General features: G+C 40.1%; 1 protein-coding gene across 3 annotated transcripts in view; it reads left to right on the top strand.

The window, feature by feature from the left end:
• Positions 1-18,180, top strand: part of LOC141144989 (cytidine monophosphate-N-acetylneuraminic acid hydroxylase-like) — a 489,338-nt gene extending 471,158 nt beyond the window's left edge. For all 3 annotated transcript variants that reach the window (XM_073631175.1, XM_073631172.1, XM_073631174.1), the window contains exons 13-14: positions 16,999-17,114; positions 17,726-18,180. In XM_073631175.1, coding sequence (XP_073487276.1) covers positions 16,999-17,114; positions 17,726-17,837 — 228 coding nt within the window. In that variant the 3' untranslated portion in view covers positions 17,838-18,180. The remainder of the gene's footprint in view (positions 1-16,998; positions 17,115-17,725) is intronic.
• Positions 18,181-18,394: the final 214 nt, after the last annotated feature.

Below are 18,394 nucleotides of genomic sequence, written 5' to 3'. Positions count from 1 at the left end.
AATTTTTTTCACTAGAGCTTTCTTTTGGCGATATTTAATGGGTTTTTTATTTTTTGCTAAATAAACAGAAACATTTTGAAAAAAAACAAGTTTTTCTTTGTTCCTGTTATAAAGTTTGCAAAAAATCTTTCTTCATAAATTTAGGTCAAAATGTATTCCTCTACTTTTCTTTGGTGAAAATAACCCAGATCAGTGTATATTATTTAGTCAGTATGAAAGTTATAGAGTCCACAAACTATGGTATATATACAATATCTGAAAATGGATCAATTCTGATGTACTGGTGGCCTGTTTCATTTCTTGAGGCCTAAAAAGGCCAGGACAGTACAAATATCCCCCAAATGACCCTTTTTTGGAAAGTAGACAGTCCAAGGTATTTATTAAGAGGCATGGTGAGTTTTTTGAAGTTTAAATTTTCTGTCACAATTATTTGGAAAATTAAGAAATTTAAAAAATAATAATAAATTTTTTACAGTGCAGTACAGCATTATAACTGGTGTGGCAGTGATCAGGGACACTAAGAGCCCTTTCACACTGGGGCGGTTTGCAGGCGCTATTGCGCTAACAACAGCGCCTGCAAACCGACCCGAAAGTGCCGCTACTTTCATTCCACTCCACTCCCCCAGGGCTTTCACACTGGAGCGATGCGCTGGCAGGACGGTAAAAAAAGTCCTGCCAGCAGCATCTTCAGAGCGGTGAAGGAGCGGTGTGTATACCGCTCCTTTACCGCTCCTGCCCATTGAAATCAATGAGACGGCGCAGCTATACCGCCGGCAAAGCACCTCTGCAGAGGCGCTTTGCGGTGGTATTTAACCCTTTCTCGGCCGCTAGCGGGGGTAAAACCGCCCCGCTAGCGGCCGCATACCGACGGTAAAACGCCACTAATAATAGCGGCGTTTTACCGCCGACGCCGCCCCCGCCCCAGTGTGAAAGGGCTCTAACTGGTGACAATATGTAAAAAAATAATTTTTTATTTATTTATTCATTTTTTTAATTACATTTTTTTTTATTTATTTTTTTTTTATGATTTTTTTTCTAACACACTGTGATCAGAGCAATATAGTGTTACAGTAGTAACACTGTACTACTCTGGGGAAGTGATCAGGTTTTTTTTTTGTTTTTATGATTGCATATACCAATGAATTTGGTATAAGCAACCATTTTTACTGAATGAAACTAGTTCATTCAGTGTCTTTTAATCTGTTTAGCTGTGGTTGGTCAATGCTAATCACATGGTACAGATGGGCTGTGATTGGCCTGTCTGTACCATGTGTTCACTGTGACCAATCACAGCTAGCAACACAATTGTATACAATGGATGGCATGAAAAGAAGCCATCCATTATTTACAAGTGTCATGTGATCTGCTATGATTGGTCACAGCGATCACATGACACTGGCAGCGGGCCGGTGCAGTGATCAGTCCTCCGCAAGAGGTGCATTTTTGGAGGACGTCATATGACGTCCTCCCAGAACATCAGTATTCCCGCTCGGCTGTCATTTTACTATAGGCCTGGAGGGAATGTGTTAAAAAAACTTAGCTTTTACAGGTGTTGAGCGTTTCTTTTTTCAGCCTGTAAATGCACCTCTATGTAAGCCTATGTGCCATTTCACACGTGTTTACAGACACCAAAATACTCCACAAGCACATTTGGGAGAGGAGCTGAAGAGTAGAAAAAATGCAGAACATGCCTAAAAGTCTCTAAGCATGCATAAACGATAGACACTATTAGAAAGTTTGTTTTAGTTAAGATTATAAGTTCTTTATACTACAATATTTCTTGATTAAGATATTAATAAGAACATTGGATTTTCAATGAATAATATATATATATATATATATATATATATATATATATATATATATATATATATATATATATAGTATTTGATCTTATGTTAAAGGGAAACTTATATTGTATATGTTAAATGGTTTCACGCATTGTTCTTGTCCAACTCCCACCATTACGTGAGAGGGTTAAAGCCTGCCGTTTTCTGTAGAACTGCAAGACATATGAGAACCTTAGACCAGCCCTTTTAAAGATAAAGTGGGGGTCAGATTTTAAGAGTAAAAGCTAGAAACAGAAAAACAGTTGAGCAGATTTGCTTCAGACACACCACGAGGAAACCTTACACACACACAGACACACATCTGATTCAATCTTCATCTTAAGAATATAATTACAATATTGATGTTATTTTTACATTTTACATTTTGATATTGTTCTCGTAATATTTTGCTATTTTATTATTAAATCAATTTTTGAGTTTTTACATGAGAACTGAACGTATTTTCCTGGAACTTTCCTCATCAATATAATTTACAGAATATCGGTATTAATACTATAAAACGGTATTTTAACAGACACTTCTATTGTTTGAGTGTTGATGCATTTCAGTGGCCTTTTACAAACATCCCATGTGCATGAGACCTTAAAGTGTAACTCTACCTTTCAGTGCCATCTTAATAGTATTGTGGGCCCCTGGGCCCTACAAGCCTGCACTACTGCTCACCAAACGCAACCCAATCCCAGGTAGCAACCAAGATCACAAGAATGTATGTCCCCAATTCTAAAGACTTCCTGTGTCCCTCCCTCCCTCTGTTGCAGGTCCCTCCAATCTCTTCACCCTCCATCACTTCCATCCCTCTGTTACTCTATCCCTCCCTTCTTTTATCTTTCCACAACTCCTTGTGCCTTATATCCCTCCACCTTTTCTATCCTCTATCACTTTCATCCCTCTAGTATTCTGTCTTTCCCTCTTTCTTTCCATAACTCCATCCCTCCATCCTTTGCTTCATCATTCCATTTCTCTGTCTCACTCACATGCCTTGCTCTATCCCATCATCCATCTCTCTGTCACCCAGTCTATACCTCCATTCTTTGGGGCTCTTTCACACACACATCCGTTTTCACGGACTCCGCTTGCTTAGCAGGGATCGCTCCGCTGAGCCGACGGATGACAGGTCCGTCTCTGCTCACTGTGGAGATATGGACCTGCCAGAGCTCCACTCTCCTCTGTGGGGGATCAGATGAAAACAGATCTGCCTGTCCATTTTCATCCCATCTGCCAGAGGGATGGACAATAGGGTTTCCATCCGTCTGGATTAGCGGATTGGATGCCAGCGGACAGGTCACGTGAGCACTTGGGGCCCCTGGGTAAGACGGCCCTGGGCCGCTGGGCAGGTGGGGCCCCCCAGGCAAGTGGGGCCCCCGGGCAACTGCCCCTTTGCTGAGAAAAAAACAAACAATCCCCCGTGGGTGCTCTCTGTATATTGCAAGGATTTTAACAAACTGTGTAGCAGAGTTTTACCTTTTTCTGTTGTGAAAAAAAAATTTGTTTCCACTATATCCCTGCAAGACTAATTCCTGAATGGGAGGGTCTGCACTTATTATAACCATCTGGTGCACTTTCAGTGTTCCAATAAGGAAAGCTGCAGTAATTAACCCTATTAATTAAATTCCTATTGAATTTAGAGGATGCCTACAATGTTACTTGTGTCTTAGTGCAGACATCTGAGAAAATCAGTGCATCACCCACATAAGCAGAAAATTACATTTCTAAGGATGTTCTGTACATAAACTGTGTACAGTACGCCTCCAGTTTGTCATTTTGCATTGAATATTGCAGTGAATTACAGTGGCTTCATATTGAAATCAAAAGGTATTTTTTATTAACATAAAATTACAAATTAGCTTGTGTGACAATTTTTAAGGCCACAATTTTTTTATTTTTTTTTTAAGTGAAATTACTCTAGAATTCTAATCTTGGTCACTGAGTTTAGTAATTGTAGATCTGATCTGGCTTTGTTTAAATACACTTTACATTTCAGTTTTGTGTTATTGATTAAGCTTGTTAATATTTGTTGTGATATATGAATACATTGTTCCTCTCCAGATGCTTTCTACCATTCAGTCCCAGGTACTGGATCACAACTCACCTCAGTCGCCCATAACAATAAACAAGAAAAGGAAGGAAGACGTCACACACTAGATTTGTTATTGCTGTAAAGTTTTTAATTCATACGCAACACACAGTCCATCTAAAACTCTACTCTTGAAATGTTTCACTTAAATAAGAATTTACATTTTTTACATAGTTTCATTTGTCCAGCTTGGGCCGCCTCTCACCTCATTCAATAAAATAATGCTTTTCATTCAGTTTGAAAATGCAAAGCATTCTCTGAATGGTCCTGTGCCAAGTGGCTGACCTCTTCTGTTCAGTAAGCAGCAGGGCAACCGCTCGGGACAGGACCCGGAAACTAGTGAAGGTCACTGTAGTAGCAGGTGTCTGCTACAGTGATTTCCAGCTTCTAGAGGGATCCCACAGGTATGATATATGCATATTTACATTGGTCCATGCTGGACCAGTGTAACTATGTATAAAATGCTATACCTGAGGGGGAGCCATCAGAGGATGAGCATTATGTGGCCTTTCTGTGTTGGGTATGGATTAAAAAGTTTACTGTAGTATCTGATCCAGTGTTCAGCTTTCATTTCTTTGCTATTATGGCAAGTGTTGATGTACACTTAGGTATTTCTGTGCTACAAGAATGGTAGAGAAGACATTTTTTAAATACCTTGGTCACATCACCTCCTTCCCTTCCACTAGAATTTGCTGCTCATAATAGTAAGCAGAAGGAATTCCGGTGTCCTGTCAGAAAGCCGTTATCCATCATGATATGTAATGGAAGTGACAATCTGACACGGCCATCTTGGTACACCAGCATTCATCCCCAGTAAGCGGCAAGCGGACATCTTTTTACACCCAATAAAGTCTTGCATTTCACACTTATTTTTACCAGTGAACTGAGCTTATATAGTCAAATACAATATTTGGAAGTCTGTGTGACTGTTTTGATGTTGAATTTTAAAAGCATCGGCAAGTCTGCTGATCTCACAGGTTTGCTAATCTGACAGAACACCGCTGCTTTGAAAATTCAACATCAAAACAGTTTTGATGTTGACAGATTTCTAAATACTGTATTTCATTATATAAGCTCAATTTACTGGTAAAAGTAATTGTGAAATGCAAGACTGCAGTGGGTGTAAAAAGATGTCTGCTTGACGACTTCAGACTGTAGGCTTAATGTGGACGAGTGCAGGTGTACCAAGATGGCTGCGACGGAATGTCACTTAGGTTGTATTTTCTGATGGGTAGCAGCTTTCTGATAGAACACAGGAAAGGCAAGAATACAATGTACCATAATGTAGTAGAATTACATTTCTTAGGCCTCATGCACACTGGTTCCTTTTAAACAGAGAAAAATCAGCATTATAAACTCACCTAAGCTGCATTTTTTCCAAAACAGTCTAGGAGAGTTTATTAGAGTTTAACAGAGTTTGAAGTTTGGGAGTTTATCTCATTGGCCAGAATTTTAATTTATTCTGGCCATTGAAATAAATAAATGCTGAAGTGCTAAATGTGCTTAGAGTTTGAGTGTTTATGAGCGTTTTCCAGCTTTTTTGTTTTTGGTCAGAAGAGGCCTTAAAGCCTCATGCACACTGCTGCTGTTAAACTTGTGTTTTTGTGAGTTACTTTTTTTCCTGTCTCTATGTTATTCTATGTGTCCATGGACGCATGGATGTTTTTAGCAGTTTATCAGCAGGGGAGTTTATAGGCTGTCATTGGAATGCCTAAAATCGTTTTCAGAAGCAGAAATTATGACCCACAAAAAAACGCTTAACGCTCATAAACTCTAGGCACGTTTAGCACTTGAGCGTTTATTTATTTCATTGGCCAGAATAATTTACAATTCTGGCCAATGAAATAAATTAACTCCCAAACTCCAAACTCTGCTAAACTCTCCTAAACTGTCTTGAAAAAATGCAGCTTGGTGAATTTGTAACGCTAATTTTCTCCTGTCAGGATAAACTGCGTTTACAAGAAACCAGTGTGCATGAGGCCTACAGGGAAGCTGTAAAAATTTGGGGATCATTTTATTTTAATTTGTTAAACCTTGTTATGTTTTTTTGTTATTATACATATACAATTTCTGCTATATGAAGAAAATTCTAATACAGGACAAAGTGTTTCCTTGAACACTAAAGGTTTAAAGTCTACTGCCTCTGGATTTGTTCTGCCTGACTTAAGTCAGGTTCAATAGGAACAGGCCGGCTTTCGGTCAGTGTGTACAGCTGTCTGTCATAAGCTATCATACTGTAAAAACAAATCAGTTTGGATTAAATGTGTAGGGCGGAGCTACAGCAGTGACATCATCATGCCCAGTGGGGCGCTGGATGCTGCATTCGTAACATGCTGATTTGTTTTTATGATATGTGAGTAAGATACTATAGTTCATAATAAATAGGTGTTTTTAATACTACACCATGAGTGATTTCCCTACCTCTTTCATGCGTTGTTTGCCTTATGTTTGATCAATGGATTACCTTGATATGATCTGCTGTGGGAATGGTGGTTTAACTTCCATCCATCCATTCCTAGGATCTTTCCTCACAAGCATTATAAATAGACCTTTTATAATTAGAGGTCTAACTTTCTGGTAAGCGGCTTTTAGTGTCACAGGTGGTTTGGTGTACAGAGGTGATTTGTAAGAGGAATCTTTTATATACTGTATGATGCTGGGCTGTCTTTTTTTTCGTTTACAAAAGTTTTATTTGGAAGTTCAAAGAAACATTCAATAAGTACATTTACATATTATGTTTTACAATTATATAAACTGTGACATAATAAAGGAATATAACATTAAATTGTCAGCATGGTAGTAAAATTATTAACAAATTACTTGTACAGGGATGATATGCGGTACAGTACAATAGAAAAATATATAATCGTAAAGAAACAATATAGTATCACATTGAATATTTATATCGGGTTCCAGTAAGACCATTTTCTTTTGTGAATGTGAATTGTATCATTTAGAGTATGGTATATCCATTCAGAGAGTTTAAGTGATTCCATTCTATCTATTACTTGTTGCCAGGATAGCTTATCAGTTTTCCAGTTATAGGCTATCATCCATTGTATAGAACTGCATAAGGAATGGAATAATCTCATACATGGAGAGGGAATGTTTGGTATGTTGGCGTACAGTAAGCATATCTGAGGGGTGGGTATAATTTTTTGTTTAGAGGAGTTTTCTATTATCTCAATGGCTTTGAGCCAAATTTGATTAAGATGTCTGCATCCCCAGAATGTGTGTAAAAGAGTGCCCGATTCAGAGCATCCCCTGAAACAGTTTGGAGAGATGGATGGATAGTATGTGTGAAGTTTGGAGGGAGTTAAGTACCATCTGGAAAAAATTTTTATTGGGGTCTCTCTGAAGGAAATAGCTCTATTACTTTTGCGGAGATTATCTGACATGGAGGTCCAATCTTCTATATTGAGTACGACATCCATGTCTGTCTCCCAATGAAGCATCGGTGTGGATTTATCTGGCAATCCAAAATCTCTAAGATAATTATATAATCTTGAGATGAGACCTCTGTCTCTGGGAGATGAGATACATATTTGTTCAAATGTAGTGTGAGTGGGGTGTGTGGTGAGTGAAAAATATTTGGCATAGAAATTTTTAATTATATGGTAGTGATGGAGTTCGGTAATGGGTAGGCCATGTGTAGCTTGTAATGTAGAGAATGGGACAAATTCCCATTTTAGTTGAAGGGATCTAAGTGTGGTGATGTTTTTGTTGATCCAAAGGGAGAAGGATTGGCTATTGTTATAGGCATATGGGAATCTAGGGTCACCTAGAAAGGAAGCTAATGGAGGGGTGTCAGATGAGAGCTTGAATATGTCTTTGCATTTATTCCATATTTGATAGAATTGAGCAATGATAGTATTATGTTTAACAAGTTTGTTATATGAGGTATAATTAGACCACAATATTCCTTGTATATGTAGCGGGGATATGGAGATGGTTTCGAATTGTTTCCAAGGTAATTCATTAGTAGGTGTGAACCATTGAGTAATTTGTATTAATCTGGCAGCAAGGTAATAAAGCCATAAATTAGGTAGGCCTAAGCCTCCTGCTGATTGAGGACTATGCATCAGGGTATAACTAAATCTGGGTTTTCTATCCGCCCATATAAATTTATTGATTTCTCTTTGAAGGGAGATCAATTTGGATTTTGGAACATTAATTGGTAGGGCACGGAAATAATATAGGAGTTTGGGAAGGATTGTCATTTTGATGGCGCATATTCTGCCCAGGAATGATATGTGAAAAGATGACCAAGATTTTAAAAGAGTTGTGATCTGCGAAAATAGTGGGATATAATTGGATTTATACAAGAGCTTATGTGATGAGGGGATTGTGACACCTAGATATTTAAATGACTGAGGACACCATACAAATGGGAAATTTTTTGAAAGTGAAGATTGCGTTTCTTGAGTATAATTAATTGGTAGGGCAGAGCATTTGTTGGTATTAATTTTGAGTCCCGAGATGGTGTGGAAGGATTGGAGTTCTTTGAGGAGAGATGGGATGGAAGTAAGGGGTTCTGTGAGAAAAATAAGTGCGTCATCAGCGTATAAGCTGAGTTTGAAATCCTTATTTCCCTTAGTGTATCCTTTAATATCAATGCTGTTTCTAATTTTGTGGGCTAGGGGTTCAATTGCGAGGGCAAATAATAATGGTGATAAGGGGCAACCTTGTCTAGTACCTCTACTAAGGGAGAAAAATTCAGAGATATGTCCAGGGATTTTGATTCTAGTTTGAGGATGGTGATATAGTGCGTTAAATCCTTGCAGGAATTTATCTGAGATTCCATATTTGGGTAGGAGAAAGTTAAGGTAAGACCAGCTAACGCTATCAAACGCTTTATGGATGTCTAAACTAAGGAGACATACTTGGCGGGCGTGTATCTTAGCATCTTGTATTATATTGGTTACTAATCTAACATTATCGACAATTTGTCGTCCTGGGATGAAGCCAGTCTGATCAACATGTATTAAATTTGTAATGACCGTAGCCAATCTGTCAGAAAGCATTCTCCCAAAGATTTTAAGGTCATTATTAAGGACTGAGATAGGGCGATAGTTTTGGGGAAGGGAGTGGTCTTTCAGTGGTTTAGGGATAAGGGAAAGGTTAGCTAGGAGCATCTCGTCTGGAAAGTGGTTGCCGTTGAGAATATGATTAAAGAGTTTGGTCAGGTAAGGTGTTAATGAGGAAGTGAATTTTTTATAGTATGAAGATGAGAAACCATCTGGACCGGGGGCGGTGGATGTCTTGAGGGATTTAATTATTTTGGTTATCTCCATCTCTGTACATGGAGCATTAAGGAATTCTATTTGTTGTGAGTTTAGGATAGGTAATTGTATATCATCTAGCCATGATTTAGTGGATTGGCTAAGAGGGGGTTGTGAACTGGAAAGGAGATCATTGTAAAATGTGGAGAATATTTTAAGGACTTCCTGAGGGTGGGTAATCATGTTACCGGTTTGGTCTCTTAGTTTGTAAATATGTGGGGGTTTGTGTTCATTATTTAGTTTTTTGGCAAACATAGTTGAGGGGGAATTACTATGGAGTAGAAACTTAGCTTTTGAAAATCTGAGAGATTTTTCTGTATTAGCGGATAAAATAAGGTCCAGGGCCTTACGTTTGTCTTGTATTTGTTTTGTGATTTCGTGAGTTGGGTTGTGTTGTAATTTGTTATATAAAGAGTTTAGGTCTTTAGTGAGACTTTTGATGTTGGAGATTCTTTCTTCATTTTTGTTTGCCGCTAGGCTGATTAGATGACCTCGGATAACGGCTTTATGTGCTACCCAAAGTGTTGTAAGAGGGGTGTCGTCTACCGCATTTTCTATAAAGTAGTTTTCAATATGTGATGTAATAGTTTGTATTGTTGATGGGTCAGTTAAAATTGAATCATTTAGTCGCCAATTGTAGGGGGAGGGCAAAAGTCCAATATGTGATGTGTCAAATGAGGTGATGTCATGGTCTGTCCATGGGCAAGGATGGATAAGAGCTTTGGATGAGTTGGCTAATAAGATAGGAGTGCAGAAAATATAGTCGAGTCTGGCATAGACATCATGAGGATGAGAGTAGTGTGTATACGCTTTGATTCCAACATTATGGGCCCTCCAAGAGTCGACCAGTTGGAATTTGTTTAGAGAGCGGTTCAATGATTTAGAAAAAGCTTTGGAGGAAGAAGATGTCTTGCTTCTATCAAGGGTTGGGTGTGAGGTTAGGTTAAAGTCTCCACCCAAAATTATGTGGGGAGAGCTATATTTGTCAAGATTTTCGAAAAAGTTTATAAAAAAAGTAGATTGAGATTCATTAGGTGCATATATAGAAGCAATAGTTATTGTTTTGTTATTTATTTGTCCTTTAATAATGATATATCTGCTATCTGGATCTTTATATATATTTTGTATATCAAAGACAATGGTATTACGAATAAAAATGGCCACACCTCTAGTTTTGTTATGGAAAGTAGTATAATAATATTGGTTATAGGTCTTGTTAAAATAGTTTGGGTGATTAGTAGTAGAGAAGTGTGTTTCTTGCATAAGAATGATGTCAGCCCCTAGTCTCTTATAGTGTTGAAAGGCTTTTTTCCGTTTATGGGGTGAGTTAAAACCTTGTACGTTATGTGATAATACTTTAAGAACCATTGGTTATGTATAAATGAAAATGTTTAAGAAAAGAGTCAAACTTGTATATATAGAGTAGCATAAAAGTATATAGTTCTGAAGTATATTCAGAAAATATTATGTCGAGGTTATTTAGGAGTTGTAAGGAGATGTGTGATGATTTTTGGTGAAACAACCTGAATTGCACATCATACCCCAAAATCATCCCATAGTAGCAGAAATAAACATTATATTGTTTAATCTGTTGTAACTGAAAAAAAAAACAGTAACTTCCAATTTTGAAGAAAAATTTTCCATTGGCCTTAAGGGCGAATATAGTATGTAACAACATCGAGAAATAAAAGAACATTGGGACAAGAATTTTCTTGTCACTGAACATCATTTTTGAAGGACAAATCTGTCCTAAACCTGCAATCATGGCCAGGTGCAACATCCCTACGAGTAAGGGTGCTGCAGTCAACCGCAAAAGCAGGAGGGGGGACAATCTAGCGGCGGCGGACCACATAGGCTTTTTGATTAAGCTAAATTAAAACAGTAAGAGTTTGTTACCAGGGGGTGCATAGGTTAGGAGAGGGGGGGGGGAAGGGGGGAATTGCGGGGAGGGAAGGGTAAGGGGGAGAAAGAAGGTAGTGATGGGAGGGGGGAAAAAAAAAAAAAAAGGGGGTGGAGAGTTCCTTCCGTCTTCAAAGGATAGGGGATAACGGAGATGTATGTGATATAGTTTATGATGACAATCGAAACAAGAAGCTTGATAAACGGTGTTGATTGGAGAACAAAAAGAAAAAAGAAACCAGAAAAATCAAAGGGAAAGAGTCAATCTTCCATTTTTTTCCTCTTTTTCTCCTTCTTCCCTCTTAGCACTTAAACAAAAAATTTTTTCCAGTATGTGGTTAAGCGTGGAATGTGTTCAGTGTGCTTGATCTTGAAATGGTTGGCGCCAACTTCTTCGGTCGTTTGTATTACGTCTGGAGGACGGTGTAGACCAAATTGGAGAGGGTCTTGGAGTTGATGGGAAACGGTTAGGAGGTTCTGGTTCCAGTAGGCCCAATTTTACGAGCAATTCTTTGCCCTCAATGATGTTGTACACTGTGTGTGTAGAACCGTTGTATGGAATTGTGAGTTTAAATGGGAAACCCCATCTATATTTTATTCTTGCTGCTTGCAGAATATTAGTGACCTCTTTCATCCTGCGTCTTCTATCCAAAGTGGCGGGGGAGATATCTGGGTAAATTTGTAATTTTTTACCATCCAGGGCAATATTGGGCGAGTTTCTCGCAGCGCGCATGATGTCCTCTTTAACTAGGAAATCCTTCATGCACATAATAATGTCTCTGGGAGGTTTGTCAGAAGTGGGTTTAGGGCGTAGTGCTCTGTGTATTCTGTCGCATGTAAATGCGGATAGCGGTTTGTCTGGGAGGAGGTTGTGAAAAATCTTGGAGACTGTGGGCATGAGATCTGTGACCGATTCAGGGACTCCACGTAATCTAATGTTATGTCGTCTGTTTCTATTGTCAAGATCTTCGACTTGAGCTTGCATAAATGCAAAGCTGTCAGCAAGCGATTCGTAATCTTTTCTTAAATCATTATGGGCTAGTGAGAGTTCATCATGTTTTGTTTCAAGGATGTCTGTGCGACTGCCAATGCCTGCTATCTCCTGGGACAAGGCCTCAGTGGATTTGTGTACTTCTTTTTCTATCTTGTCTACCAGTTTTTCAAAGATTGCAGTCAGACTGGCATCTAAATCAGCCTTGGAAAGGGGAGAGGTGTACTCACAGTTCCCGTTGTTCGTTGAGAAGTTTGGATGTTTGGATGGATGGATGGATGTTTCCCCTGTGTGCTGTGTGCTGGCACGAGAGCTGGCGCCGGCGACATCTTGGGACATCTTCCTGCCTTGTCTGGAAGCAGTGTCAAGGAGAAAGTTCGTCAGGTTATGTTTAGAGGGTTTTAAATGCCTGGATCTCCTTGTAGGCATGAGCGGGAGTGTTGCCTCGGTAACGGCGGTGTTTTCGCCGCCTTTCGTGCTGTTTGGCCCCGGTATTTTTAGCCTGCTGTGAGCGGGTCCGACGGAGCTCGGGCTACTCGCGTCTTCCCCTCATCGCGCCGCGCATGCGCGGGCTGTCTTTTTTTTTCCTCATTGAAGTCACTTTTTTATGTGGAGGACTTTTGTTGCACTTTTTTCTTGTGGGGCTCCTTTATGAATTGTTTACATTATTATAATATTTAGTCACAGCATTATATGTATTTGATTTTTTTTTTACTATTATTTATGTGTTTATTATTGCACTTAATACTTAACTATTTATTCACTTTTTGATATGCACTTTATATGAATTGGTATATATTTTGATTTTTTAATCTGTATGCATTTAATACCAGGTGTGTAGGTAATAGTGATTGCTGCTGTAATTTTTAATTTTTTTTTAATTGCCACTTTTAGCACAGAATTCTTGTTGGTATTAAAGTATAACTAAAGGCAAAACTTTTTTTTAGTTGTGGATAGAGTGGAGATGGATTAGAACCCCTGTCAGTTTTTATTGCCGTCTGTGCCCGTTAAGGAAATTCATCCTCTCTATTTGTCCTGTTTACCTTTGTCATTGAAAGCGAAAGTAAAGAAAATCCCACATTTTCAGTTGTTGCCAGAAAAGTAATAGAGGGGAAATCTTCCAATGGTGTCACTAGTTCTGGTGACCTGGGGGTCCCCAAGAGATTCCCTTAATTTGCAGTGACTTTACTGACAGCCTGCGTGTCTACTAACAATTGAGACCCAGGGGAACTGGATCACGATCACATGATCTTTGTGATAGCCTCTGATTGGCTATCACAGTAATCACTCATTGTAGCCCTTCCTTATGTTATCTCTCCTCTGTGAAGAAGAGAAACAACAGACTTGTCTACTAGAGAGGAGGAAACAATATGGCATTGTATCTAATCAGCCTCAATAAGTAGATGTCTCCTGAGGCTCAGAGGTCACTTTTTTTCAGCTACATGATGTCAAAAGAGATATAATAACAGTGCTGCAGCAGATCAGAGGTGTGGAGAAGATATATAATTAAAAAGTGCTGTGGAGGAGAAAAATGTCATATCAGGCTGATGTAGGCCCACTTATTAACTTAAAGAGGTTGTAAAGGCAGAAGGTTTTTAATCTTAATGCTTTCTATGCATTAAGTTAAAAAACCCTTCTGTGTGCAGCAGCCCCCCTAACACTTTCCTGAGGTCACTCTCTGTCCAGCATTGTCCAGAAGTGTCTCAGGCATTCGAGATTATACTTCCTGAGCCATTGGCTCCCACTGTTGTCAATCAAAGTCAGCTAGCCAATCAGGGGAGAGAGGGGGCTGGGCCGGATGGGTGCTCTGTGTCTGAATGGACACAGGGAGCTGTGATTCGGCTTGGGTGCCCCCATAGCAAGCTGCTTACTGTGGGGGCACTAAACAGGAGGGAGGGGCCAGGATCACAGAAGAGGGACCCGAGAAGAGGAGGATCCAGGCTCCTCTGTGCAAATCCACTGCAACAGAGCAGGTAAGAATAACAGGTTTAATATTTTTATAGGAAAAATAACAAGCCTTTACAATCACTTTAAGGGATCCATATGTCTGGTGCGTATATCTGCTTTTGGGTGTGAGCACGAAGGTGTATTGTAGATAACACTTATAAGTACCATAGCATGGTGCAGGAATACAAGAAGTATAATTTTATAATTGTTTAGATTTGGGACTTTTTGATGTTGAATGGACTTTGCTTTTGCACATTATAGATGGACACTGTTTAAAGTATGGAAATTCCCCAAAAATGTTTAAAATTTTCATTAGACACAAAGAAATTAAGTATGGTGCACTGTTTTTTTTTTAGATAACCTACTATATACTGAGAATGGTACTTTATTCACTTTCACTCATTATCACTGGCTACCCTTTTGAGGGGGTTAAGTCAGTTTGGTGCCTAGGAGCAATTTTTGATTGGTTTGATCCAACAGCAGATTAAATTGGGTTTCATCTCTCTAGGACTGCAGGATTGTGGAAAATTGTTTAATCAATTAGGTGTACAAATTGCAGCTTGAGGTATTGAGCTTTATATACAACAGACTTTTTTTTTTAAAAGTTGTAAAAAAAATGTGAAAGGGAGTCAGGAGCTCTGTTTGCTGGCTGCATGTGAAAATCTATAATATTCTTGTGCAATAGTTTTATTTACCAAAATTAAAAAATAATAAATATCATAATATCAATACATATATTTGGAAAAAAACATATTTTTAGCCCTGGATATATAGTAAAAAAAAAAAAAAAATATGTACCCAGCCACCTTTGGTCGACTTTTTAGAATGAGTCATATAATATTGTCAGTGTTTTCCGAGTGTCATGGATCAGTTCTGCACCTCTGGCATGCAGTAAAATTTGTTTTACAACAGTCTGTTTACACCCCTGTGGGGTAATGGTAAAACATATTCATGTTCAGGTGTCTTTTGTTGCATAGTTGCCAACATTGCAAAAAAAATATGTGGGACACTTGGAGCCGTACAATAATTAGGGGGCGGGGCATTCGTTTGTAGGCGTGTCTAAGCAATAAAAAATAAAACTGCGGCGCGCTAAGCGTGCCGTGGCGAAAAATGGGCGTGGTTTACGTGAAATAGTGTGCGTGGCTAAAATGGGCGTGGCTCAAAGGGTGTGTGGTTAGAGTCTGAGATGAATGAGGGATGGAGAGGGAAAGGGGGAGAGAGGAATGACGGGACAGCAGCCCCAGATCCTACACAACAATAGAAATATGTGTATTCTAGAAAGTTTAACAATCAGCAGATAAAGATACTCCAAACACCTGGTGTTAACGTTTCAATCATCCCGGTACCATGATTGTTATGGTGTCAGGATGATTGAAGCTCATTATTTCTATTATTACATTGTAATATAAAATTAAATCATTCAACTCACCATAATGCCAAATCAGTGGGATCCCTGAGCGTGTCACCTGCCATGTCGCCTGCCACAAGCAGAGTCCATCCTTGCATCAGGTGCCACCAGCAGAGTCTGTCCTTGCATCAGGTGCCACCAGCAGAGTCTGTCCTTGCATCAGGTGCCACCAGCAGAGTCTGTCCTTGCATCAGGTGCCCCAGCAGAGTCCGTCCTTGCATCATGGGTCCCCAGCAGTGTCTGTCCTTGCATCAGGGGTCCCCAGCAGAGTCCATCCTTGCATCAGGTGCCACCAGCAGAGTCTGTCCTTGCATCAGGTGCCACCAGCAGAGTCTGTCCTTGCATCAGGTGCCACCAGCAGAGTCCGTCCTTGCATCAGGTGCCCCAGCAGAGTCCGTCCTTGCATCATGGGTCCCCAGCAGTGTCTGTCCTTGCATCAGGGGTCCCCAGCAGAGTCCATCCTTGCATCAGGGGTCCCCAGCAGAGTCCGTCCTTGCATCAGGGGTCCCCAGCAGAGTCCGTCCTTGCATCAGGGGTCCCCAGCAGAGTCAGTATAGACCCCCTCAGTGCAGACCCCCTCAGTGCAGACACCCTCCATCAGTGCAGCCCCCTCAGTGCAGACCCCCTCCATCAGTGCAGACCCCCTCAGTGCAGAACCCCCTCCATCAGTGCAGACCCCCCTCCATCAGTGCAGACCCCATCAGTGCAGCCCCCCCTCTATAAGTGCAGACCCCCCTCCATCAGTGCAGACCCCCTCAGTGCAGACCCCCTCCATCAGTGCAGACCCCCTCAGGGCAGACCCCCTCCATCAGTGCAGCCCCCCTCAGTGCAGCCCCCCCTCTATTAGTGCAGACCCCCCTCAGTGCGGACCCCCCTCTATTAGTGCAGGCCCCCCTCAGTGCAGACCACCCCCTCCATCAGTGCCAGTGCAGACCCTCCCCTCCCATAATGCCCCCCACCACACATCCAGGAACTCCAAGAGCGGGCAGTGTTCTGTCGAGAAAGTTCCCCTCAGCAAGTAAGGACCCCCCTGTAGTGCGCAGGCGCAGCGCTTGCGCAGTATGAGCCAGCAGAAATAGCCGAACGAAGCTGAATAGCTGGGGAACTTTCTCGGCAAGACACCGGCGCCGTGTGTTCAGTGGAGAGGGGAGGGGCCGACGATCCGTGCAGCTAAAGAAGCCGATTCATTGGCTGCACGGATCGAGCCCCCTTCCTCTCTCCACTGAACACTAGGGGGAAGATCTAGCGGCGGCACCGGCGGCCATTTTGCTGGAGCCAGCTGCTCCAAAAATTAAAAAACCAACATTCCCGATTTTCCTAATGGAAATCCCGATTCGGGACAGCCTCCGATCGGGACGAGGGTCCCAAAATCGGGATTGTCCCGGGAAAATCGGGACTGTTGGCAACTATGTTGTTGGAAATTCAACACTAATTGATCCAAGATTTTAAATCAAATCATCTTATATTCAGTATTTCTGCAAATTTTAGACTACTTTCTGATTTTTCCAAGAACATTTTCAAAGCATTTATGTTTTATTTTATGACAGATAAGAAGTAGAGCTACTGTCATGAGACATGTTGTGAAAAATGGCCTACTTTGGGATGATTTATACATTGGATTTCAAACACGAATTCAGAGGGACCCAGATATCTACCATCACCAGTATGTTTCTGATTTCTCTTTTACAGATATCTGTACATATACCCATGTACTTTGTATTGCTAAATTTGTAGGACTTGTACACAATCATACAAAACACAAACCTAAAATGACAAAAAATGCATAAGGCCCCTTACAATCTACGGTGTATAGTTCCTTTGTGTTCAATCCTGGTGTTGTAGTGTGTCTGGGAGGCACAAGTAGAGCATTCAACCCCACTGCCTGCAGTGTGCCGAAGTCTGTAACAGGCTGAAATATGCTGTAGCTGGATGGGTCTGAATGCTGTACTGGATTTTAGGGCTCTATGCCTCCAGGGACAAATGTCTGGAATTCCTATGTTTTTTTCAGTGATCTGACAACAGTCACGAATGTATTATTTTGTGGATTCTTTGAAATGTGTCTCCATGCCAGGCTATTGAGACAATAGCTTTAGAAAAATTGAATCTTCTACTAGTTTGTAGCAATATAGACATAAACACTATATATACATATTGCATGTACTATAGGTACATTTGTGAGCACCTGCAAGGTTTATGTTTTATATATGTAATAGTTTTTATAATATATGCATTATATGTTTCTGCAATAACACCACTGATACCTATCCCCCCTAGATTCTGGAACCATTTTCAGATCAAGCTGCCTCTAACACCACCTGACTGGAATGCATTTTTGGAACAAGAGAAACAAAGTGGAAATAATGCACAGAATTGCAGTGTAATGTAAATCATTACCAGAAAACATGTCACAACCTGCAGTAGCTGCTGAAACTCCTTTTAATCTCAAATCTGCCAATGAATGCATATTGTTTGTATGATAATTAGGAGGTCCAAACATTAAAATCTGATATTCTCCTTTATATTTATAAAAAACAATATAGTGAAAGTGCTCGTTTTAGCAATCCATTCCATATACAAGGTTATTCAAAAAGATAGAGCAAATTTAAACTTTTTATTTCAAACAAACTGTGTTGGATAGAAACACATTTTGCACATCACTGGATAGAGGAAGGTTTGAAAATTAAAAGCTCACCTAGAAGTCCCATTCAATGCCACCCAGCTACAGTTGCAATAAAAAGTATGTGAACCCTTTTGGAATGATATGGATTTCTGCAAAAATTGGTCATAAAATGTGACCTGATCTTCATCTAAGTCACAACAATAGACAATCACAGTCTGCTTAAACTAATAACACACAAAGAATTAAATGTTACAATGTTTTTATTGAACACACCATGTAAATTCACAGTGCACATGGAAAAAGTATGTGAACCCCTAGACTAA

This window comes from Aquarana catesbeiana, linkage group LG05 (genome assembly GCF_042186555.1).
Source record: "Aquarana catesbeiana isolate 2022-GZ linkage group LG05, ASM4218655v1, whole genome shotgun sequence".
NCBI lineage: Eukaryota > Metazoa > Chordata > Amphibia > Anura > Ranidae > Aquarana > Aquarana catesbeiana.
The sequence above is the reverse complement of the archived record's forward strand: the minus strand, read 5'-3'. Positions and strand labels throughout refer to the sequence as shown.